Source organism: Engraulis encrasicolus, chromosome 4 (genome assembly GCF_034702125.1).
Source record: "Engraulis encrasicolus isolate BLACKSEA-1 chromosome 4, IST_EnEncr_1.0, whole genome shotgun sequence".
Classification (NCBI taxonomy): Eukaryota; Metazoa; Chordata; class Actinopteri; order Clupeiformes; family Engraulidae; genus Engraulis; species Engraulis encrasicolus.
In genome coordinates this window covers 52,359,993-52,386,663 of record NC_085860.1, presented here as the reverse complement: position 1 = coordinate 52,386,663, position 26,671 = coordinate 52,359,993, and the positions used below count along the sequence as shown (strand labels likewise).

The following is a 26,671-nucleotide window of genomic DNA, read 5'->3' as shown; positions in this document are numbered from 1 at the left end:
CCAACTACCTAGCCATTATACCACGGCTACTCACCTCATGGTTACACTGCAAACCGATAAACTATAATCCATGGTAAATCTATGGTAAAACCATGATTAGTTTTCATAGTTCAACCATGGTTAATCTTTGAAAGGGCTACTACTATGGCAGCTATGCACTAAAACTATGGTTGGTTGATAGTACTTAGAATCACCATGAAAGAAGACGACCATGAAGACCGGTTTGGGTCGTGGCTGAGGAGCCATGGGCCTCTGGCTCACTGTGGGTTGAGGCCATGGGGCCAAATTGGCCCGGCCTCTTGGGGCTTTGGCCGCCTTGGGCCCCCGGGCCTGGCTTGGCCTAGCTACTATACCAGGACATTGTACACTATATTGGCTGGCCTGGCACATGAAGCAACTTGAAAAGATTAGTATCGCAAATGTGGTTTTGAAGGCCTGTTTGGGTCGTGGCCGCAGGGCCAAGTTGGCCTGGCCCCCTGGGCCTGGGCCCGGTAGGCCCGTTCATTAATCCAACCCCTGGCTACCTTTGACCCACTGGTCATGTGAAGGTGGAGACCTGTCCTTCCACTTAACACATTGAATACCGGCGTTGCTCACGGAATTGTCGTAGAATACCAGCGTTCTAAGCCCTTTTTTGACGTTTTTTGTAGACTCACAGCGTATTATGCGATAGGGCCACTGAAACATGTTATGGCTCGTTTGAAAGTGGAGACTCTGCCCTCTTTGTAGGTGAAAACTGTGTGTCTCTACAAGCTTTTATTGCCAAGCAAAGCCCAATGATATGAGTGTAGCCCATCCGATCCTTATGATATGTAGCCATCTATGCTAACTTCTGGCTTTTCACATATAGGAAGACACAGAAAGTTCAACATGGGGGCGAATAATCAAATAAACAATTCTTATCTGGTTGGCGATCAAACTTTCAAATCGGAGTGCATTACTCCAATCACAGTTCGGGTGCCATTTGGATCCAAGGATCTGGTAAAGGTCTAGGTAGCAAGTCCAGAAAGTTAAGATACTCAAGGCACGATATACAATGGTCTCTGTGTTTACCTATTGTGTGAAGTCAGACACAACACGCGCTACAGCATGGGCACCGACCTTACTAGGGAAACAACAACATAGCACGATTCACGAATACGGCAGCATCCCAGATAGCTACCATAGCCCTTCCTGTAGCTACCATACCACAAGGTGAAGGGGTACAGATAGAGTAAAAGAGCATCATTGCAGGATCATTTAGTGACGAAATCAAATGCTGAGCCGTAGCATCAATGCAGGCAGCGCGATCATTAGGAGCCTATTACAGATAGTCTACGGTCGGCGACATGGGTTGGCATCCAGACATCTTGGTAAGATAAATAAAAATGTCCAAATCATAACACAAACTTGTGACTGCAAATGTTGTCATTTATGTCCATCACAGAGCTCCCAAAATCACATATATTGTCCATTGAAGGGTGTAGATTCAAAATATGATATTTGGTATACAACGCATGGGCGTGAAAAACGTATTATTACGTCGTCGGTACTCAATGTGTTAAGAAGGGTAAGACATTGGGCTAGGAGGAGAGTGAATGATATGGCTTGTGAGTGACTGTTAGAGATGGGGAATTCCTCTGGCACCACACCAAAGATGGCAGTCAATGGATTAGTTGTGATTTTTCGACCACAGATATGGATGCCTTGAACACACCACTATCCTCAGCCATCTGCTCTAGGAGGCCAAAGGGAGCAAGGGCAACCTAGCAGTTGTCCTCGCAAATGCATTGGGGTCCATGTCCCATTCCCTCGTCAAGGCCACGGAGCAGTACCCCATCCCTGACAAGATCAGCCAGATGATCAACAGCTACCTGGGGTCATTTAAGCTTCGGTTTCAGACTGCCAAGTTCACCACCACATGGCAGCCACTGGAGAAGGGCATTGTAACAGGATGCACAGTATTCCCCTTTCTGTTCATCATGGGGATGAATCTCCTTATTACAGCAGCAGCGGCAGAGGCCAATGCCCCCTACACACTACATGCAGTAATACGTATCCGATTTGATCGTTAACCATTCATGTCAATGGAGATATGTATGCGGTTGGGGTCCAGACAGTCCGGTGTGGAAGAAAGTCAGCACCAGAGAGCCTCCACATGCGTTAAATTATTTCAACTCGTCTAGAAAATACAGTGTCTGACCGTGCAGTAAAGAGAGCCGCTGCTATGGTGATGATTAACACTTTAGGATTTCCCTGGAACGTAATCAGGTCAGCAGTCTAACCCATGACTGCGGTTCTGAGTAATGAACCAAGCTGGGACTTTTTAAAGACTCAGGAAACCAAAAGATAATAGCTTGTTTGGACAACCTTTTCATGACATGCTATTTTTTTGAGATAGGAATTTTGGGTTTTCATGAGCTGTATGCCAAAATCAACAATATTAAAACAATACAAGACCTGAAATATTTCAGTTGGTGTGCAATGAATCTGAAACACATGAACGTTCATTTTTTATCATTACATTATGGGGGAAAAAATGAACTTCAACACATATGAGAGCTTTTGGTAACTACTCTACTACCCTTCCATTTTTTTCAACGGAAATGTTGTCTGATAATTATTTCCACAATCGACTTGGTTTCATTGCCTGATTTCAAGCTGTCAGTTAACCAGAAACGGAGGGAGTTTAGCCCGTTTGCATGCTGTGAACTCAGTGGTGCGGCCTCCTTTTTGCCGTTTTACAGACGGTGTGATTATGCTAAATACTATGATTTTCAGACATCAAATGAATCAACAGCCACTTGTGCTTAGAAGGGGAACAGTGTGTTCAGTTCGTATGATACAAATCTCACGTGACCTTGACGGAAGATGAGTTGCAAATGTCTTACTTATAAATACTAAATGTTACATTTCTTTCAGATGCTTTAGTGAGGCTTATGGCACCGAATGCTTGAAAGCCTCTGTGAAATTGCTGAAAAATACCTGTAATGGATTTAAGGGCATCACTGAGGTCCCTATTGCCTGCATGAGACTGGTTGGAGCGGTTTCAGACTTCACCCTGTTGTGTAACCAGCAGGTTTGTTGAAACATCATACAGTTTATACAAAAGTGGAATACCATTTGGTGACAGCATTAAAAAAAAAATCCAGTGAATTCCATGTGCCTTGATTAATGTAGTTTTAATTTACAACAGATTAAGGAGTTCTAAAATTGTATCCATACAGATGATACGGTTGTGCATGAATGTTGAATGTCCATATGTTGAGACTGAAAGACTGCTAATTGTGTGTTTTGCAACAGGAATCGAACGAAGGAAGTTCCCAGACATTGGCACTACTGTCAGATGCCATGACAGAGCTCCGCCAGTGGATGGCCAAACATTTCAAAAAACAAGCTCACAACTCAGAATACACTAAGGTGATAACAGAATAGATTCAAGTTTGATCCTGAAGTAGATATCTGCGCAGGACTAAATCTCCCTCCCGCATCCCCACACTCCTGCCAGTTTCTGTTCCGCTCCCGCCAGCCCCCGCATAATAAATCATATTTAGTCCCTGCTCCTGCCCGCATATGTTTTGATTTCTCCTGCTCCCACCCTGCTAAAATCCAGCATTTTTCACCACATGCTTGTTGTTCTTATGCCCCGCTAGAGATTCCCTCCCAAATGTGTGCACTGATTGCACAATAGGCCTTTTAATACCAGTCGTTTTTTGGAATTTTAGCTGTAGACTCCCAGCAAATTTCATCTTTTTTTTGTCATTTTTTGAACAGCCATTGAATATTTTGTCTACAACCTACTGACACATGTCAGGGGGTGTTCAAATGCCCAAAATGTCAGCCGTCTGTATGTTTTTACAGTTTGTTCCTGGCGTATTCCATTCCGAAGTTATTCAAGTCGAAGTGAGCAGTGGTTTAAGAAGAAATAACGTTTTTCACTATTCAAACGGAGATAGGCCTAAAGGCTTTTTTGTCACGGGTGCGCTCTTTGACTCTCCAGGTTTAAATTGAGGGTCTAAATGCATTTTCACGCCCAAAGAACAACTCCAGAAGCTTCCAAGTACACTATTTCGATGCAAAACTCACCTGGTCAGGCTATTGTTTAGAGCCACATCATCTGAAGTGCTAGCTAGCTAATATCATTTGGCAGTTTTCGTTCTGTAGATAAAAGTAGGCGTGCCAAAGTACTCACCCAAAATTGGGTTACTTCCTGCTGTGTTGCATGTTGTTTTTCATTACAACCTTCCATTTTACACCTATCTTGATGACAGCAAAACACCTTATCATCCCATCATATGTTTAGGAACAGGCTAGCTAGCAAGGTCATGTTTTGATTCTCTAGGAAGTAACTTGAGAGCTTGATTTTAAATGTAGACCGCGCAATATGCATTGTGCTTTGTGCATAGCTCCCTGAGCACGCTTTGCATTAATGTTACAGCGGGGTTGGCCTGTGGTTAGTGTGACTGCTTCTCAGCATGCTATATCTAGAGAAAGTTCCATAATGACAGATACGAGGGTGTGGAACTTAGGGGGTTGTGCTTGCTTGGTTTTAACACTGCCAGTACTTATTTAACAATTCTCATGTAGATCATGAGATCATGGCACGTAGATTTTCCCGTTCCATGTGGCTGCCTGGCAGTTACCATTGGAACAGGGGGTGTTCACTCCCGGAACTAGCTACTAGCCACAACTGTCTAACCCTAACCCAAAACCAAGTGAAAAATGAATGGGTGTCAATGGAGTTCTCTACTATTATAATTTTTGTGATTTTATGAGGCCAAACCCATAAACATTAGCGAATGCTAGTGAGTACAGGTCGTAATCTTCTGTCCTGCTGGAAAAACGAAACACCTGCAACATTTGACAATACAGCCTATTACTGTATATAACACCAGCCATAATGCTTACCAGGAATATTTTGTTGATGAGATTTGTGACTGGAAATCGCAGTATCAATTTATAAGGCATTTAGACCTATGGGCTCCCTTTTCCATTACATACATTTTCCCACATGAAAGACTTGTCAACGCTCGCCAACTAGTGGACACTTAAGAGAAACTGCAGCATGCATGCAAAGCTAACTGGGAACCAATCAGACTGAATCTTCTCCTCTATTCTAATTTCTCTGGAAGGAATTACTCCCTCCCTCTCGTCCATGCCCATGCTCACGCCATTCAGTCGATTCCAAGGTGTTGCCATTACATGGAGCTTTTCTCATAAAGAACAGAGTAGCCTACTCGTTCGTTACCAACAATTAAAACCCATTTGGAATGCGTCTCCCCTGCAGCAGTTTAACTCACACACAGCCTCCTTTAGACGCGCCAACAGCAAAGAAAGTTCACACAGAAGAACAATCACTCAGGGGTAAATGCATTGGCCAAGGTGTAGTACGGGGGCGTTGCCTGAGGACACGAGTGGATGGAAAATTAACTCCCTTGCGCATGGTCAGTGGGTGCGAGACCGTGATGGATACAATTTCCGTACTCCGCAAAATCCGGAAACTCTGCGAAAATGTGCCGAAAGAGGATATCCGGTTGTCAGTGTTCAGTTTGTGGCCAAATTAACAGCAGCTGTTGGTCAGCAGTAATTGCTGGGGGTAATTAAGGACAGCTGACCACATTCACGGTGTCCTATGACCTGTTCCACACTCCGACCCTCGCGGAAGTGCCATTGCATGCTTCCCAGGTGCTTCCAATACTGACCGTAGAAGAAAATGTCCGTACTCCCCTCGACATCATTTTGTACTACGCTGTTATGACGACAGTAAACTCTCCTTGGGCAACCAAGCTAAATTAAATTCATTTGACCTATAGATGACATTTCTGCAATTTCTCCTGCCAGCCCGCCTTAAGCGCGAGTTGACGTACTGGCTGTCATATGAAAGCCAATCAGAAGGGAGCCATAGACAAGCCGTTGTAGCTAATTGGAGACGAGAAACGCGTAACATCTCCTGTCTGACTTCCGGCTACAAGAAAATGAATAATACTTGTTTTACTTTTTTTTTCAGTTTCTGTTCACTTCAACATTCTTTTTGTCAAGTTTAATTAAAAAATGAAAATAAAAGAAAAATGCTGTGTAAGTAAATTGTTGGTTTTGGCCTTCAAAACCAAAATCGGTAACACTTCACAATAACTTTCTGCATAAATAGTTAACTAATGTCTAGCTAATGGTTTTCTTGTGCATCTACAATACTATTATAAGCATTGATTTATCATTATTAAATCAATTGTATAACACTTGCTAAGCATTTGCTGATGACAATAATATATTGGGGCTGCACGATTATGGAAAAAATTATAATCACGATCACGATTATTAATCATGATTATGCAGCAGAGCTCATGCCCCCCAACCCCCAGGGGCGACATAATAATACCTTACCATTAGTTGACATTTAGCGGAAGGTAATTGTGAAGTCTTAACCAAAAATCAAATAAACCAGTCGTTTTTTTAATTTATTTTTTAATTCCCATTTATAGAGAAAATCCAATTACCAAAATATTCATGGACCCCCTAAGGATGATTTATTCTAATTTTGGTATTTCTATCCACCACATAACAATTTCGCCATTTTTGGATGGCACATTTTTCTACTAGTTCAGGAGTCCCAGTGTCTTGAGATTTGTCAAGCAGCTAGTTTGGGCTTGCCCTGCCACTTGATGTTACTTCGCATTCTCTGGAACATGTCGTTCTGGGCGCAGGGCAGCAGCCAGAGTGCTAGCAAGGGCAATATGGGCATTGTTAAATATCCCCATAGTGAGAAGTTGGCCAAGTCAATTGATAGAACTATGAGTTCAAATAATCAACCCATACATTAACCACAGTGAGTCAATTTGGTCTTATTTTGAAGATCTCCTCTTTCAGTTGAGCCATACAATACGTTTGATGGTTGTCATCACTTTGAATCGCTTTGTTATAATTGCAGAAACTGCATTTTGTGAGGTGGCGCTGTACGGAACTTGCATTTCCTCTATAGATTACTTGGTAATTGTTTCTCTGAAGGAGATTTCTCACCCCTTTTGCCATAGCAAGGAAGAAGCAAGTTCTTTGGACTGCATTTTGTGGGCTGCGCAACTGTATTTATAGAGGTGGCTGCCCCCCACGGCTGGCACACTCAATTGACCCTGCAGGCGTGATTGAAGTGAGCTTCAGCACAGAGGAAGTTCCCCATAGTGAGATGTCTCCCACACCTCCCTCAGAGAACCGGAATTATCAAGTAACCTATAGTTTTGTTAGCCAATTTTAGTTTGTTAAATGTTGTTTTCTTACACTGCCTTTCAGATATGGAACGATATAATCTCCATCCGCTTTAAGAGAGAGAGCTTTACACACACTTGGAGAGATGCTTTCACCACAGATTTTGAAGGCACATTTCAAGAGGTAACAAGAAATGTCTGGAGGTGGCTGTGCAGTTTCTTGATATGTCCACTATTTTTGCACTGTGAATTGATGTGACTGATTATCCTTGTGGTGGTGCTGTTTGCAGGAAGATTATCTTAAGCAGGTGGGTCTGTACTGTTCAAAGATGGGGGACAACAGTAGCGCTCTACAACACATTGCCAGCAGTATGGAGAATTGCGCTATCAAGGCAGTCATCGCTCTTTGCCAGGTATCTCATATCAGCAGTACAAGAGCTAAGGATATGGTGGAAGTTAAGTTTTATGTGACTTAGGTGTATTTTCAGGGAGTGGGATGGTTTGCAGCCCACAACTGAAATACACATGCAAGTTTTAGTTAACTCTGGCCAAATTTTCTCAAAGGTGTGCATCTACAAGATGTTTTTACACAAAGCTACAAACGTTTACACTACTCATTCTAGTATCATTCCCCAAACGTCACCATATTAATTCACCACGTTATTGATATGGTATTAGGATATATTTTGCAAATGTAGTTATATTATAAAAATGCCTTTTACAGGATAAATCGGAGGATGGAGTAGAAAAAGTATTCCTGGAGATCAAAAAGTATTCATGGAACTCGAAGTTTGGAAAATTTCTGTCCATCATCATCGAACAATCTTGGCCAAAAGACAAAGATGGAATTTTCCAGAATGACCAAGAAGAAGTCATTTGGCATCTCTTGAATTGGAGCACTGCCAAAAGCATTTTCCAACTGCATGGTAACTTTTGAAAAGCTTACATTTTATCAGCAAAATTCATGGGGAAATGATAATAATTACATGTGTTTTGAGCTTAATGTGTACATCTCTAATAGAATAAAAAAATCAGAGTAAAAGTAATCAAACTGACCATTCTTTCAGACACAGAGCAGAAACTCATTCAGGACCTCTCAGAGAAGGCGAAGGAGAGGATCAACATAGCCATATCGACATTAACAAACATCACAGAGAAGCTGAGCAGAAGAGATATCAACATCAGGATCCTGAGATACGTGTTGGATAAGAAGGACACTTTCACTGAACTGCTCCACACAAGTGAGGACCAGTCCAGCTTTGCTTTTTGCAATGTACAGTATAGGCCAAATGTTTAGACACAACTTCTCATTCAATCAGTGGCGTGCACAGACATTTTGGGGGGCAGGTGCTGAAGGGGTGGGGGCGGGGGGCATGTGGAACTTCCAGCTGCCTTACTAGGCTATATAGATATTTTGTCGGGGCATTATTGTCACATGCTTTTGATCATCAAGAATTTATAAATGATAATGTCAACATGGACCACAGTACATTAAAAAGAAAAAAAAAAAAAGGAAGGAAAAAGCTTTCAAAAAGGGCATTTTTGTCCAGTGTAGGGCAAAGGTGGAGGTACTTAAGCACCACCTCGTCCTTGACTTGACTTGAATGACTTTTGCAACTCGAATATCAAGGATATCAAATGGGTGTCAATAACGATAAACATTACAATTTGCCACATGTGGCATATGATTTCTTTTGGCAATAAGCTTTGCTGATATAAACAGTTAGAAGACCAACAGGGAACTATGCATAATGTTGTAGCTACATATCACATCACAAAAGCAGTAGAAAGTATGTGAAGAATATGAGCAACAAATATTAAAATTCCATGGCATGTTAGATGCATAACATAAGTAAAAGCAGACATTCCATTTTTTTTAAACAGTGATGAACTGTAGGTAAGCCTAATTGGTTACTTAGGTCTAAGTGTTTAATCCTGCCTTAAAGGGGAAATTCACTTTTATGAACATTAAGCCCCCTTTCAGAGTGGTCTACAATGTTTTAGAGTCCCCCTCATCGTTTACTTCATGTTTGCTGCAGTCTCTGTTGTTTGGCTAATTTAGATTTTGTCTCAATTTAGAAAGGCCATCTATGGGCATGTCCAAATCTGTTCTTAAAATCTCCTTTAACATTTGTTTTCTTGTCTACAGCTCACAATATGGTTAGGGGTGTTCACTAGCAGTCCCTAACAAGTTTAAAGGCAAATATGGCTTTTGTCATTTTTTATTTGCCATGTTGTGAAAGTAAAAGTGAAACTTAATGTACAAAATCTATCTAATAATTCAAGAAAGTTCTATCGGTGTCTCTGACGCCGTTTGGACATAAAATAGTGAAGATATGAACATTTTCATGGAATCAGCAGTGCACCCAACATTGAAGCCGCTGGCAGGAACCTTACCTCTTTTGCGCCACGTCACAATGCCAAAGACAGCAGTTTTGTTAAAACCAGAACGAAACTGGACAAGGTGTGATGACATCACGTCCCAGCAAGTATAAAAGGTCCTGCTGCACCGGTCGATCTAATAGAAATGTCTGTGAGCATCACAAACCTTTGACGTCGTACCCGACGCTTTTTAGATTTATGTTTGATTTCACTATTCAGTTTATGCGCTGCGCTTAGTAACAAACAGCATGAACCACTGATAGAAACAGCCATGGGGAGACCTGGCGACACTACAGCGATTCCCTAGAAAAATCTATCTATCTAGGCTACCTATGCACCCCAAACCTCTGACGGAGTAGGCTTTCGAGATTTATGTTTGATTTTGTTATTCAGTTTACTCGCATTTCACACAGATGAGAAATGTTTGTCTTTTCTATCTACTTCACGCACAACTCCCGCACCACTCTGCAAATTGCAGGATGCAGGGCACTGTGGTTTGCAACAAAGTTTCAAGTCGGCTGCATCACAATGCTACAAACACCTGACCTGCCACACAAGAACTCCATGTGTTTAAAACTGATGTCATTTGTTAATCTCTACACCGGCTCTCTCCCTCTCCCTCCATTCGCGGACAGTTTAGGCCTACCTGCTAATTTTGAGTTCAAACGCATTAAACGAGGTGCATCTTTCCAACAAGGGGCGTTTTAAAACGAGATGGTCACAATCAGAAAGCAATACCCTACCTATGGCCGCAATTGACTGCGGATTTAGAATCAGTTGCAGTAGGGCTGGCCATAATGAGCACATTAGGACAGTGCAGGGAAGCCCCCAGTTTTATAGGCCTAAATTACAAAACACAACCTGGGCAAATAGGCCCAACGGGCTCTGCACTAGTGCTACATAAAACTTGACAGAGGGCATATTTTGCTACAAAAAATGTTAAGGAACTTGGTGAGTTGCATATCTTTGAAAACAAGTGTTAAAGGTGATTTTAAGAACAGAGTTGGACATGCCCATAGACGACCATTCCAAAAGCTGGTTGAGATAAAATCCAAATTAGCCATATAACAGAGACTGCAGCAAACGGGCTTAATGTTCAAAAAAGTGTTCCCCTTTAAATGCAACGGAAATGTAAATGCCTGGATATGACTAAATAATAATACAAAGTATGTAAACAAATTACAAATACAAATCAACTTAATTCATTAATTTTTTGGTGGCTAGGGATTGTGAGTTGACTTCTGCAGACATATGGGTTTCTCAGTAGCGTACAGCAGATATTTTAGGAGTATTATGTCTACAGTCTAGAGCAGCTATCGATAGAACTAGCTCTAGGTCAGAGAGTGGTGCCTGTAAATATTTAGGCCAGGCTAATCTCCTTAGACATTCTCAGAAAAAACTGCATTATCAAGCTGAAGTTGTTCTGTGCATCACCAGAGAGCAGAGTTTACTAGTGTTAGCCTTCAATCAATGACTAGAATTCTACAGAAAATACAGCCCATTAACAGGTTCCATTAACAAGCCTTATCACCCAGTGAGCAGACGGAACGTCTTCTGATTGGCTGAGCAGGTGTCCTTTACTCCCCGGTAGCAGGACACCTATGATGTCATGCGGGCGTGCGGGCGTCCAAGTTGCTTCTTTTCTAACTTTCTGGCGAAGTGCCGTTACTAGTTCTATCGCATCTGGTTGTCTAGTCAAGACTGCGTCGTTAGTTCTATCGCATTTGGTTGTCAAGTCACCCCATTACTAATTCTATCGCATCGGGTTGTCAAGTCAAAAATCCAGTCCTCAATTCTATTGCATTTGGTTGTCAAGTCACCCCAACATTCTGCGTGCGTCCTTACATGCCTCTGATAGAGGCGCGTCTCACTAGATTAGGAAGTGGTGCCCATAGTAACGTACCAAGTGCAGTGGTGAATCTACTTTCTCACAAAGCCTTAGATCAACATATTAATAAATTAATACTTAAATGCTGGTAACCGGGTGATAAGCGGAATAGCGGACGACAAGGTGTCCCGATATCAAGGGGAAATGGACTTGGCGAAGCGAACAGCCCTTCGGCTGCGCCGTCGGGCTGTTTAGAACGCTCCGCCTCGTCCATTATTTCCCTTGATATCGGGACACCTCGTCGTCCGCTATTCCATACATCAACTAGCCATAATGTGACCTATTGTTCAGCGATCTCAAAATCATAATGAAAACGGCACCTTGAGATGTGAATGTGGATTAAAAATGTGTCAATGACCCCCAACACCCAAACTTGTCTTACATTGCAGCTAGAATTGGGATGGAACTTGCTGCTGTCTGCATGCATATTGCCATCTTGCTAGGCGCTAAAAACAATAGAGCTCTTGAGATTTTGGCATTGCTTTTTCCATCGGAGATAATATCAGCTATAATATAAAGGAGGTGTTTATAAATAGCCCTGCTCTTCTTCGCTAAAACATTAGCAGCTCGCTAGTTAGCGCGCTAACAAAAACACTCAGCAGTCAGCATCTGCAAAATGTTGACCTGAAACTAAGCTTATTTTGTCAAATTCTAACCAATAACAAAGTATTCTCTTACTCTTGGTGTTCTCACAGGTAGTTGTACGAGAAGTATGCGTGTCCACAACCTCTTCAACAACCCCAGAAAGTAGGTCTACTTGATTAATACATCGCGGTTACATTCCATTCAGAATCGTCTGCAAACGCAGAGAGCTTGGGAGACGGTACACACGTTACTGTCCTGCTCGGACACTCCACAGTCCGGGAGATGTTTGTGACAGCTCTGGGTTCCATTTTAAGTTGGGTTCAAAACTTATGAGAAGACACACGGAGGGGTCGAAAGAAATTCGGGGAAAAAACAGAACCTTTTGTGTTGTTGACAGCTATTGTTAGCACTGAGCAGAGAAGCTCCATCAACTTTTGACAGTAACACACTAGTTATTAGCCACAAAAATGCGTAGGCTATCGACCTTCTCCATCTGCAAACACAGTCCAGTTTCATTTATTTTTATATTTTTGTTGTCAACGGCATCATAAATCCATAACATCCAGTTTAGGTATCTTCACTCTGCTAATGAAGCAGTAAACGGCACAAGGTGCCTTTGCCATGACACTATTCGCACTGTTGTGTGGCAACTGTCGACTACCCTCTCCAGCGCAGCGACTCGAGCAAGAAACTAGGTGCGATCGACCTGTTGTCAACGCATGCATGCGCATTTAGACAGCAATGCACCCTGGATGAAAATGCTGCATGACGGTTAGATTTCCTGTCAAACTTCGAAATTTTGTCGATGTTGCGTCAACGAGGTGACATGTCACATGGTGTCAAACTATCGCGGGATGAATGCGACTGCAGTCAGATCTTGCAACCTCTGCAGTTGCTTATCCCCTTCAACGCTCGCCTGCAGACTGCCTCCGAGGTCACGCGCCCATGAACTGGTTGGTCAACAACTCACTCACGTGTGTATTGTGGGCACTCGGTAGAGCGCAAACCTTCGCCTACGCCACTTATTTTTTTCTGGCCATCTTCAAAGTGTGGGGCATAACATTCTCCAAATTTTGGTGTTAGTTTCATTTAAATGGGACCGGGATATCGTAATATTACATTTTTGGCCCAGTCTTGACCTCTTATTCAATTCAGCATGCACACGTTCTTCTGGCATATAGTGCTTGGCCAAGAAAAACATTTTTGACCTTTTCGTGACCTTGACCCAATCACTCCCAAAAAGTAATCGGTTGTTCCTTGGGTCATGACCAATCATCCCACTAAATGTCATAAAAATCGGCTCAATTTACGTTTTGACCTTTTCGTGACCTTGACCTTGACCTTTGACCCAATCACTCCCAAAAAGTAATTGATTGTTCCTTGGGTCATGACCAATCATCCCACTAAATGTCATAAAAATCGGCTCAATTTACGTTTTTGACCTTTTCGTGACCTTGACCTGGACCTTTGACCTTTGACCCAATCACTCCCAAAAAGTAATCAATTGTTCCTTGGGTCATGACCAATCATCCCACTAAATTTCATAAAAATCGGCTCAGTTCTGTCTGAGTTATACGAAGTACAAACAAACATTTTGACCTTGACCTTTGACCTTTGACCCAATCACTCCCAAAAACTAATCGATTCTTCCTTGGGTCATGACCAATCATCCCACAAAATGTCATAAAAATCGGCTCAGTTTTGACTGAGTTAGACGAAGTACAAACAAACAAACAAACAAACAGACATATTCACAAATAAATACACGGCGGGCAAAACATAACCTTCTGGCGAAGGTAAACATTAGGCCTACAGACAATACAACAATTCAGACATTTACACACACTTCAATCCCCACATTTCCCCTTGCCCGAAGTCATTGGTTGGAGCTTTAGCGCAGCAACAGTGCTCGCTTCCGTGCGGCAATGTTGACCTGGAACGTAAGAAACAACTTAAAAAATGTATTAACTTTTTTGAGATGTAGTTAACTTTGTGTGTTCACTGTCTCTTGCACTCCCTTAGAGCTGCACAGCGCAAGCAGCACAGTCACATCCTAGTTCAGGGGAGTCAAACTCAAATTGACCGGACATATCTCTTTTCCTAAACTATCTCTGAACTTGGCTATATCGGTGGTTGCAGGACCCTGTAAGAATGCCATTGTTTCTAAACAAATGGTGGACTACCAAAGTTCTCTATGTGCAGTTATAGTGCATTATAAATGTAAAAGATTATCAATTAATAGACTAAGATTGTGACCACTTCCATTTTCTGAAAGATTAGTTGCCATACTACGTAGATATTGTATATACGTTTTTGCCTCATAAATTACAAAAAATGACTGCCTATCTGTCAAGAACTACCCGTATACAGCTGTAGAATTTATTGCCTCTGTAGAGTGCCTGTGTAAGGATGAGCGGTTCTTGGACGTTAACAAATTGGAGCTGCAGCAGAGACAGAAGGACCTGGAGGCTGTGGAGCATGACAAAAAACTGCTGAATGACTTCCTCAGCATGTGCCACAATCGAGTGCACTTCAAAGGTGTGTGTGGGTAGATGTCTGTGGAGGTCATCCCTATGTTCCCCGCAACCGGGGAACTTAGGACCCTTTTTTCAAAAAAAGGTTCTATGTTCCCCTCTGCTTCCAAGTAGACTGCTGCCGCATGGCAAAGCGCAGATTGTTGTTGCATCTGTGACAGGTTAGGTTTAGAGATAATTTTGATCAGGGCACACATTTAAAACTCAGACACATTGCAATACTGATAGGTTAAGTTTAGGGATGGTTTTGGGAAGGGTTAGATACAATGCGGGAACATAGAACCCTTTTTTAGAAAAAGGGCCCGAAGTTCCCCGGTCCCATACAAAGACCGGGGAACATAGGACCCAGGGAACATAGGTACTGTCTGTGTATGCGTTTGCTGTCTTTTCTAATCCTCTGAGACAATCTCCAAAGAAGAGCATCATTGTGTGTGTGAGGGAATACTTATTTAGTCTGTAGATGTAATGCAGCATTGCACAAAGGCATCTCTAAAATTAAAACAATGTTATCTTGATCTGTGATATTTGTAATTAATCATTTACATTTTTATAATCGTACTGTTTTTAGTCAATGTTGAAATGCTGGAACACAAAAACCAGGCCAACATGGAGATGATGAACCTGAATGAACTTATGACATTCTTCAAGTTGGATGAAGACATGAAAGACATGGCAGAGGTTCTGCACACTCACACAGACAGCTACATCTTCAAGCACTGTTGGAGGTTGCAGGCAGGCAAATACTCTACAACAGACACAGTCACCCTTGATTTCATTCAGAATAACGTCTTCCAGCCTTGCTACAGCAATTACCGAGAAATGTATGACCAGCTGAAGAATGGCACCATCAGTCTGGAGCAGGTGGATGAGCTATTCAAAGACTACAAGAACAAATATCGGTCTCTGTCTGCTGACTTAGACATCATGTGCCACATCGACAAAGCTGATGACCACCGCTGGATCACAAGGAAAGTGGAACAGATCAAACACTACCATGAGCTTCATCTGGCCGTGAAATCTGCAGAGGAGGTGCACAAGGTCAAGGAGACCCTCTGCCTGACAGGGGATTTCCGTGTTTTGGATTTCCTTCGTGACATTGTAAGCAATTAGAAATATGCACAGCACTGTCATTACCAATCCCAATGCCTCTTTATGACACAAAATCTTGCAGAAAAAAAACACAAGCTTTTGTTCTTTTTCCCACAAATAATAAGCGGGAGTTATTCAACTTTTTGAAGTGCAAAATTATAAATTATAACTTAAAATAATTTGGTTATGATGCGCAAACATTTGTGTTTCTTTTCTATAGTCAAATATCGACTTCAAGAAGCAGAGTCTGAACCACATAGATGACAAGCTGATCAAAGCGAAGAAAATCCTTGTGGACATCACAGAGACACGAAGCTTGTGTCTTCAGGAACTTCATCTTCAAAGAAACTTTGTCATGTGGGTCAAGGAGTCTCTTGAAGGTAATAAGCATTCTGATAAAAAAGTTATAGGAAATATGTTGTGGTAATATGTCAGTGCATAGGAGCAGAAACAAGTCCCTATATTTGAAGGATGAAAGGTATCTTTGAGGAAACTTTCAAGCTCCAAAGATGAGTTAAGTTGCTTACAACTGAACTTGTATTGACTAAAGCCGGGCATACACTGTGCGATATTTTCACTCGTGGGTCTTAAGCTTCTGCTCACACGGCACGATGGAATTTCACTGTTTAAAAGTTCACAGCTCACGACTCACGTCCTCACACTACTACGACAGTCGGATGCGACCAAAATGCCCGTCGCGTCGCACAGTGGAAGCATTTGGCTCGCATCCGACTGTTGGCTCGTATAGTGTGAGGACTTGAGTCGTGAGATGTGAACTTTTAAATAGTGAAATTCCATCGTGCAGTGTGAGCAGGAGCTTAATACCCACGAGCGAAAATAACACACAGTGTATGCCCGGCTTAACATGACCTGTATAAATGAGAGTCTTCACAGAGAGTTTAAATATCATCAAACAACATCCATTTCAATGTTCTCTCTTTCTATGTAGATGTTAACGAGCTGAAAGTATTTGTTGATCTGGCATCCATATCCGCTGGTGAGAATGACCTGGATGTGGATCGCGTGGCATGCTTTCATGATGCTGTCCTTGGCTATGCTCCAATGCTGTTTGGGCTGAAGCGTAATGCAAACTTCCAGGATTTCGAAAAGATGCTGAAGAAGCTGTGGAAGGCTCTGGAAAATGATGCAGACCTTCCCAAGAAACTGGTGAGAAGTCCTTTGCATTTTTAGATACTGGGTATTTCTCAAAACCTAGTGCGCGCACTTCCAATTGTATTCAGCCTAATTTGTCACGCCCAGTGATTGGATACTCATTAGTCACACCTAGGGACCATTCCATCATTGGCGCTGAACTCAGCGGCGCTTACGCGCAAAAGCGGAGTTTCAACTAACAGCAGCTTAAACTTGAGGCAGACGCCGTTCCACCACCGAGGATCAGCTGCGTCTTGGCTAGTTTCACTTCAGCCGCGCTCATCAAAGCTGGCGTTGCGCTCGTGCACGTTGTACATGGGAAGTCCATATAATATATATAATAATTATAATATAATATCGACGATTGTCGAAAATGCGATCATGTTGTAGACTCGGGCATGCCTTGTCAAATCAAGTCTTTATCAGAGATATTAGGCGACCATCTGTAGGTGAGCGGTAACGCAACCGCACTTTGATTGAGAGACCAGCGTTCAATCCCCACCATGCGTAATGACAGATCATAACTCAATTATCGAAGGGAGAGTCTCGTCCGAACCTCGACTGCCATCATTTCAATGCGCAAAAATAAAATGCTTGCATCATCTAAGGTGTTTTAATTTTATCTTTCAGAAGAATTTATTTTATGATAAAAGGCATAGACTAGGTAAAACGTTAGGCAGAGATAATTGAATCATTGCAATGCAAACTCCAAGCGTAGGCATCTGCAAGGTGGTTGTGAATACGTTTTTTTATTGCCTATAGGCTCCTACTGAAAATAGCCTAGACATTTAAGGTAGGCCTATTGGTAGACCTATTGCTTGACAGCAAATGAAGCCAGCCACAATAAAGTTTTCATTTCTAACATGTCGTCATGCAAGACTTAAACCCGGGATGACCACTTCTTACGCAGCGCACCTGCCCACTGTGCCATTCACGTCTTCCTTGTCATGGAAGGAATTGTCCAATATCATCTTAGTAAATCAACACTATAAATGTTTTTTTTCTTCTTTTTTTAAATGTGCTGATTATCAGAAATCCCGCGAAATGAAAGACAATGGTAACTATTGTAGTTTTTACTGGCATTATCACATCATAGACTATTAAAATAGAGTGACTGGTTCGCTTTGATCTCGTAAAATGATGGCGGGAATCAAGCAGAACGTGCCCGTTGTGACAGCTGTTTCCTACAGGTTCATGTTTTGTGCAACACTGATTCATTTAGCCTGGTGTTAAACCTGGGAGCTACCAGGTTAACGTTGGAGCACAACTTACCGTGGCAACTCAGCTGATTTTCAGGTTAGCAAGGCTGATGGAACGGATCTCTGTCTAAAAATAGCTTAGTTTACCGATTTGAGCTCGGATTTGGGATTACCGCCGTTGATGGAATGGTCCCCTAGTGATCGGATACTCCGTAGAGTTCACCAAAGAGTATCTGATCGCTGGGTGTGATTACCGTATTGGCCCGAATATAAGACGTGGTTTTTGTTATAAAAAAATAGTACTCTAAAAAGGGGGGTCGTCTTATTTTCGCGCGCTAGAGAAAAAAGTTTAAACTTTTTTTTTTTTTTTTTTTTTTTACTTAACCTGAATGCGGCCACCATTAGCCTATGCTTCACAACAATGCCACAAAACTCAATAATGGATGGGTTAAGAGATTGTTTTGTCCATATCAAATTTGCAGATGCTTGTTTCGTTATGACTGTTGCACCGCACGTCTATCAACTGTCAATGTCAACGCGATGCAAGGGGAAAAACACAAGTCAATCGCGGCTCGTAGCTCTGCTTTTATTTTTTGTGTTTGGTTTTACAGTCTCATCAGGAAAGTTTTGGTCGTTCTCTCTGGTCAGCCGACAACACCACTAGAAACTAAAGAAATGAAGGGTGATTTGACGAACAACCTGTAGGCTAAGTTTTCGATGCTGTCATCAGCCAATCAATGGTCATCTGTGTGCGCGAGAAAGTGGCGCCTCTGACAAGCGGTGCCTTTGACGATATGCCTCGCAACGATGTAACAACACAGAATAATGGTTAGGGCAAGAGATTGTCTTGTTCATATAAAATCAATAGGAGTTTTACCCTTGGTACGAAATGAATATCACTTTTAATGTCAACGTGGTCCTGATAGGCAGAGCATGGGTTTCAAGTGCAATGCGTCAATCTGCCTTTGGTCACATTCGGTTTCTACAGTCCAACGGAAAACTTTGGATGCATAAAATGATCGGCGATTTGGCGAGACGGCTGCTGGTTAGATATTGCTGTCATCTAAACATTTTGCCAAATCTGTGCATGGCACAACAGGTAGCCTATCTCTACTGGACTGGTTGCCTGGCTGGCGCAGACTAATGCTCTGAGTGTAGGCTATGTTGCGTCGCACTTTAAACAGGCAGGCCCAGGCGGCTGTAGCCTGTAGGTGCCTATTGGCGCTTGACAGGTGAAGTGAGTAAAGAAAGGAAAAGGATATGAGTAGCCATCTGTGGTCTTATATCATGGAAATTCCATGAAAATTATATTGTGAAATTTGTTCTTTGTAAAAAGCCTCAGATTGTCCAACAAATTAAAAACTGCATTTTGAGAAAAGTTTCCAATGTGAAACAAAATTAAGTCCTCAAAAAACTTTTTTCCCCAAAACATGAGCCTGAAATTGGGGGGTCGCCTTATAATCAGGATCGTCTTATATTCGGGCTAATACGGTAATTAGGCTGATATACTTGGAAGTGCACACACTAAATTTTGATAAATGCCCACTGTGTTGGATTTGGGTCAGTTGCTAATTGCTACCCGTGTTGGCAATAATCACCTGGCCAGGTATTGCAATTATCTTGTCTGTCTTTCCATGATGCCTACAGTCTTCTTCGGGGGTCTCCAGAAAACATCAGTAGAGCCGTAGAAAGATAGGCGTACTGTAGGCTTAGACTTATATGCAGCTCTGAACATCATGTGCATCTAGTGTTGGCTAGTGAGCCATCTGATTGTCTAAGCATACTAATTAAACAAGAGCAATCATACTATTGTTATCAATTGCATAACAATAGCCTAGGCAAACTATTATTCTATTGTTGTACTATTTTTGCCATGCGGCAAGCATACTATTGTTATCCGACCATTTCTCCTCTTTTCTTCTCTATTTTCCTTCTACACCGTATAGTCAGCCAGCCACCAGCAGCTAATGTGCTTAAATAAACTTTTGGTGGATTTCTTTGTTAAAAGTGGGCAACTATGCCATAGGTCATCAGCATGGACTAAGGATTCAGAATCAACTTGTTGCCAACATGGAACTGGACCTTTAAGGTCAAATCTAGGGGTGTAAATCACAGCCTTCATGACGATACGATACGGTATCGATTTCTTAAATCTGGGATTCAATTTTTTTTTTGATACTTAAGAATTCCCCACGATAAGATGTGATTTGGTTTGATACGATTTTTTCCCATTACTTTTCCATTACTATTGTGTTATGGACCTAGGACATTGCACAGGGGCCAACGATTTGATTCTTAAGAATGCCCCACGATACGATGCGATTCGATTAAATTACCAGCCCATACTTCCGATACATCGATACATTTCGATTTTATTTACATCCCTAGTCATATCGGAAGGTCAAAAGGTCAAACACGGTCAAATAACTGTTATTTAGTTAAAAATTGTCACAAAATTGATAAAAGTGGGCAACCATGCCAGAAGCCATCAGCATGGACTAAGGATTCAGAATCAACTTGTTGCCAACACTGAACTTGACCTTTAGGGTCAAATTTGAAGGCCAAAAGGTCAAAACAGGGTCTTTTCTTGCTAGTCTTTGTTGGGAACTGTATATTCATGGAATCCTTTTTCAAAAGTTGGCAACCATGCCAGAAGTTATCAGCATGGGCTAAGGTTTCAGAATCACCTGGTTGCCAACATGGAACTTGAACTTTAGAGTCAAATATGAAGGTCAAAAGGTCAAATACGGTCAAATAACAGTGTTATTTAGTTAAAATTTTTCAAACGATGTTAAAAGTGGGCAACCATGCCAGAAGTCATCAGCATGGACTAAGGATTCAAAATCAACTTGTTGCTTACACCGAACATGACATTTAGGGTCAAATTAGAAGGTTAAAAGGTCAAACACTATGTATGTTAAGGTTAGACTTTTTGGGGGACTGTGTCCGTGGAAATCTTTCAGAATCACCTGGTTGCCAACAGGGAACTTGACCTTTAAGGTCAAATATGAAGGTCAAAAACAATGTATTTTCTGGTTAGTCTTTTTTGGTGATCTTTATATTCATGGAATTCTTGTTTTCAAAAGTTGGCAACCATGCTAGAAGTTATCAGCATGGATTAAGGTTTCAGAATCACCTGGTTACCATATGGAACTTGACCTCTAAGGTCAAATTTGATGGTCAAAAGGTCAACCGAGATCAATTAAAAAATCAGTTTTTTGGTGATGTGCTTTCATAAAATACAAGTTGTTTGCATGGTACTGTATATTGAATAATTAGTAGGCCTATAATGTAATGTTTGATTTGGCTTATCATGGTGGGGCTCTGGCCTGTCATCCTTAGACATTCATCATAGCTCATTAGCATAAAATTAACTTAAACTTGTATTTTTAAAATTTTCACTCTGGTCATCTAACTTACTGTATTCTTCTTTGAGAAGTACATTAAGCTGCTGGTCTGAAATGGGATATGCCTTGGCTCACCAGTGAATTTGCTTTGCCCCATCAATTCACAGGCTTTCCATAGAAAAAATAATGACTTCTGTTATTTCTAATGTGTTTCAAATGGTTATAGCAATGAAGGATACTTGCTGATTTGCTATGTCATATTATGGTTAGGAAATAAAACCTACAGTAAGAGTAAATAAAGTATTCCACACTTTTGTATGTTCTCATGACTACTGCAGAATGTTCTGTTGCAATTTCCCAGGCTTGAGTTTTTGTGTCACCTGTACAAAGCACCATGCTCATCTTTGGGTATTGATCGACTTTTTTCAGAAAACTAAAAGGCATTTTATATGTTACCACCAAGTGATGCATATGGATTGCATCTTGCATAAGCAAATCAGCAGGCAAATATATGGCTGCAGTCTGACAAAGTACATATTAACAAAGACACTGAGGAGACAGGTGGTTGGAAAGTTGTAGACCAACACTTGATGGCTGTGTGGCAAAGGAAACCTCCAGTTCCACATAGTAGCTTAGGACTGATAAGATGTGGTTGTAGAACCAAGTGGGCAATACATGCCTGAGGAATGGACAGCCCTGTATACCTGCATGTGATTAAAATGTAGAATGTTTAAACGGCATAACATCACATTTGGATTTTAATTATTGTTTTAATTATTATTGAAGTAAAGAAACAATATGATGAATTACATTCTTGTTATTGACAATTTGCAATAATCACTTTCATTCATACCCTAATAATAAACACTATATAACTTCTAAATATACAGTCCCCTAAAGAATTGGAACAGAAAGGTAAATGTCCTTGTTTTTGTTGTTCACTGAAGACTTGGGTTTAAAGGGGCTCTAAGTAGGATTAAAAGGTTAATTAATCACTGTCCAGAGTCATCTTATACTTATTTGAGTCATTAGTAGGTGAAGAGTGACTCTCGCGACCACTTACACCGTCCACTGTCAGAAATCCCCAAATGCAACTTTTGACAGCGCTGTCCACTTCGGGAGAATCCTCATCAAAACAGTTTTATTTTCTTTACGATTATTTGTTCCAATACTATCACTCACCTGAAATGACTTAAATAAGATGACATATCTCCTCCAGGTACTAATTATTCAATACATAATGCAAACAACTTATTTTATGAACGTATTTTATGAAGGCACATCACAAAAAAACCCAAAACATTGGGTTTTTTTTTACCTCGGTTGACCTTTTGACCTCCAAATTTGACCTTGAAGGTCAAGTTCCATGTTGGCAACCATGGACCATGAAACCTTAGTCCATGCCGATAACTTCAAGCATGATTGTCATCTTTTGAAAAAGAATTCCATGAATATGACCCCCCCCCCCCCCCCCCAAAAAAAAAGGCAAACCAGAAAATGCATTGTTTTTGACATTCAAATTCTACCTAAAGGTCAAGTTCCATGTTGGCAACCAGGTGATTCTGAAACCTTAGTCCATGCTGATAACATCTAGCATGTTTGCTTACAGTTCCCAAAATAGACTAACCAGAAAATACATTGTTTTTGACCTTTTGACCTTTACATTTGACCACAAATGTCAAGTTCCATGTTGGCAACCAGGTGGTTCTGAATCCATAGTCCATGCTGATGACTTCTGATGACGATATTTAACAACTTTTTAACAATTTTTAACTAAATAAAACTGTTATTTGACCATGGTTGACCTTTTGACCTTCAGATTTGACCTTAAAGGTCAAGTTCCATGTTGGCAACCAGGTGATTCTGAATCCTTAGTCCAAGCTGATAACTTCTGGCATGGTTGCCAACTTTTAACAAAAAATGCCATCAAACATTTATTTTAGGGTCTTGGCTGGCTGACTAGAAGCCCAGCAGCTGAACCATTTGAGTTAAAGAGCCCATTCCAATGCCATAACGTTCGGCTCATCCAACATGACATAATTTTCCGCCAGGATGGTTTTCCCGCCATTTTGGATTTAGTAAAAACAAACAACAATGGCGCCCCGCCCACAATTTTATCAAAATTGGCGGCGAAGACGCCAAACAGGATGCAAGCTCATATCTCAGCAACGCCTACTCGTATCACAACAAAAATGGATACACAATGGGTACGGTTACATGATGTTTGTAAGTCCAATTTAATAAATCAGATTTAATAGATCGGATTAATAGTTATTTTTCAAAGTGTATACATGGTACTTTCACTGAAATCTGATCAAACGTCTGGGGAAAAGAAAGCATTGCGATTGGATTGAGGACGCACATGCTGAGCGAGCCAAATAAGGCGCCGGGGCGTGGTCGCCAAACCTCCGGGCCTACCAGGACAGGTGCTAATCTTCTGTGAATTTTGTGAATGCCTTCAGTCGGACTCAAGGCTGGGGACATGCCCTATGGGCTGGGTCTTTCAAAATGCTAGTTAGCTTACACACCTAGCTTACAAAAACGAGTGGTCAAAGGGTGATGTGGAGTAACTTTGTTGTGCTTCATTACTTCGTGGGGCAATATATGGAAATCCCAACATTTATAGTCGCTTCGGTACTTTAAATTCAGCAAAACTTTCATGTAAGAAATCAACAGGAAGTGCCGCTATTTTTTTCTCACTAGCGAAGGGCATGGGGTCTTAGCGACATCTTGTGGCCAACGAGCATGCGTGGAACAACCGGACTTATTGTAATTCTGAATAAAAGGTTACATGACAGAGGAACGTGTTTAATCGGATTTAAAAGAGGAATAAACCACCCACTTTAATCGGACTTAAGTTTAAATCAGAATAAACTTAAATCCTGTTCGGTAAGTGTTTACATGATATTTTTAGAGCGGAAGTTTTAATCAGATTTAAAGTGAGTTAAATCGGACTTAAGTGTCTCATGTAAACATAAGGAATGACTGTTTACATGATGTTTTTAATTCAGAATCAATAATTCAAATTTTGTCTTTTGCTGTGAGTCTGTCGGCACCAAAGTAGCCATCGTTATCCATTTTCCATCCATTTACGAGGTTCAAAGGTACTTAATACTATGCTTGGGAACCGAGAACCAGTTCCGTGCATCTCAATTCCATGGAATGATTTGGCAGTTTACTTAACAGTTCTCTTATCGATTCCAGTAAGCATGGACGCGGCATACATCTCTAGCTTTCCCACTTGGTGGATTCCAGCAAGCGCTATTAATTAAGTAGGCCCACTGCAAACAAGAAAGCAACTCATTTGAAATGCTAAAAGTTTTGACGGTACAAAAAAAGTTCACCGCGACATCCTTTCTGTGTGTAACTCGTATTACATGGTATTACATATTGTTACACTGGTTATTGCATTTTACCTAATGTGATAGATCCACTGTGATAGTGAACTGTTAAAATGAAGTGCCTAGAGCATCAACACACCAAATCTGGGACAAATCCATCTAATCCATCCGTTTGGAAGTTATGGACCAAACAAAAATACGGCCATCTTGAATTCGGCCATCTTGAATTCAGCCATCTTGAAATTGTTGGCCTCCAACATCTACTCAGGTGATGGACCTATCCTAGAGCATCAGCACACCTGGGAAAAATCCATCCACCAGGTCAAAAGTTATGGGTCAAGCAAAAATTCAGCCATCTTGAATTCAGCCACCTTGAAAGTGTTTGCCATTTCCATCTAAGTCGGCATGTTGGAGAGTGGATTTCCCATGCGGCATGTGCAAGCTCTAGGCCTACTCGTTGCAAAGCATGTACCGCTTTAAAAAGAAAGCATCACCTCTGATATTAGCTGAAGTGTTTGTGCGCTTTGTGAGCCTTATCAAAAATTACTGAGGCCAGGACCTCATATGGCCAGTCAGTAGGCGCACTTCCTCTGCTGTCTAATTGAACTAACTGAACTAATTGTTTTTATTAATAGTCTTAATCAAAATCCTGGCCACCCAGTGCAGCACATGCATTTTTACAGCCGTAAGGATCAGAATTCTACACAAACCATTCAATATCGTGAACATTGTTGTTGGATGGATTTGATTTTGTGATTCCTGTCCTCGAGCAAGGTATACCTGTTCCTGCTTTAAACTGTGCACTGCCTGCTTTAAATTGCGCACTGGTTATAAAGTTATCAAGAACTGGTCACAGATCACAGGATATGTTAGTGTAGGCTATTTATTGAACCCACTGGAGAACCATCACTATATTTTTTTCAAAGTTTCATTGTTTCGGAATGGCAATTGCCCCCAAGAAAGCCATGTCTTAAACAGTGGTAGTACTGTAACACGTCCACTTACCTTTCGGCAAAACCAGGGGTGATTGGAAAGCTATTTTCTCCGCAGTACAGCATCCGGGAACAGCCTCCAGCATGCTCTAAAGGACAGTTGAGCCGTCGCGAAAACTTCTGATATTTCGCAGGCAAAGAAGAGTTCAGATGAGGTCCAAGCCACGTGGACAGATGAGGTCCAAGACCAGGTTTCAAGCGGCTCATTGGCCTGGTGGCATGATGAAAAAGCTGTCTTCCGTATATCTCACACAAAAGTGAGCATACCCATAGGAGATGTCGAAATGAGTTGACCGAAAGAGAACCTACAATAACTATAGGGGCCTTCGCCAGCTTTGCTGCTTGGCCCATAAAAAAAACTATTTGGTAGCAGAATTAAGTGCAGTGATGGCCGCTAGATAAAAAATATTTTCAGTCTATTGGTCCTCATGGCCGTAATTACCCTTGAGGACACAGAGGTCATGTCCTTTTTTTCAGAAATGTCAAATTTATCTATGATGAAAATCGATCTATGATAAACAATGATAAATTCGGTGTGTATACCCCACCCCCATGTATCCTCAAGACAGTGATTAATAAAAATTAACTTAATAGTTTGACTGAAGTGCTTGAGGCATTCTAAATATACAGTATGCTGTTCAGCATGCAGTATTTGACCTTGGTATTTGAAAATGTCTGGTTACAGCCCTGTGTGTCCTGTTCAGTCTATTTGTCCTTTCATAGATCTGTATCTACTGCCATATGGCAGCAGTTCAACCAGTTTGTGGCCTGGGTGTGCAGTGCTGGGAAAGTTACTTTGAAAAGTAACTAATTATAAGTAACAGTTACTTCTCCAAAAAAGTAATTGCGTTAGTAACTGTGTTACTTCACTATAAAAGTAACTAGTTACCAGTAAAAGTATTTTTTGCATTACTTTTTTTTTTGCTTAAAGGGGCCCTATTATGCTATTTAGGATAAATTTCATTGTTAATATTTTGCTTTCCTGTG

General features: G+C 41.3%; 1 protein-coding gene across 1 annotated transcript in view; it reads left to right on the top strand.

Annotated features, from left to right (window-relative positions):
• Positions 1 to 12,835: 12,835 nt before the first annotated feature.
• Positions 12,836 to 26,671, top strand: part of LOC134448122 (E3 ubiquitin-protein ligase rnf213-alpha-like) — a 195,616-nt gene continuing 181,780 nt past the window's right edge. The window contains 5 exon segments of the mRNA XM_063197880.1: positions 12,836 to 12,851; positions 14,425 to 14,568; positions 15,133 to 15,662; positions 15,874 to 16,033; positions 16,603 to 16,820. Coding sequence (XP_063053950.1) covers positions 12,836 to 12,851; positions 14,425 to 14,568; positions 15,133 to 15,662; positions 15,874 to 16,033; positions 16,603 to 16,820 — 1,068 coding nt within the window.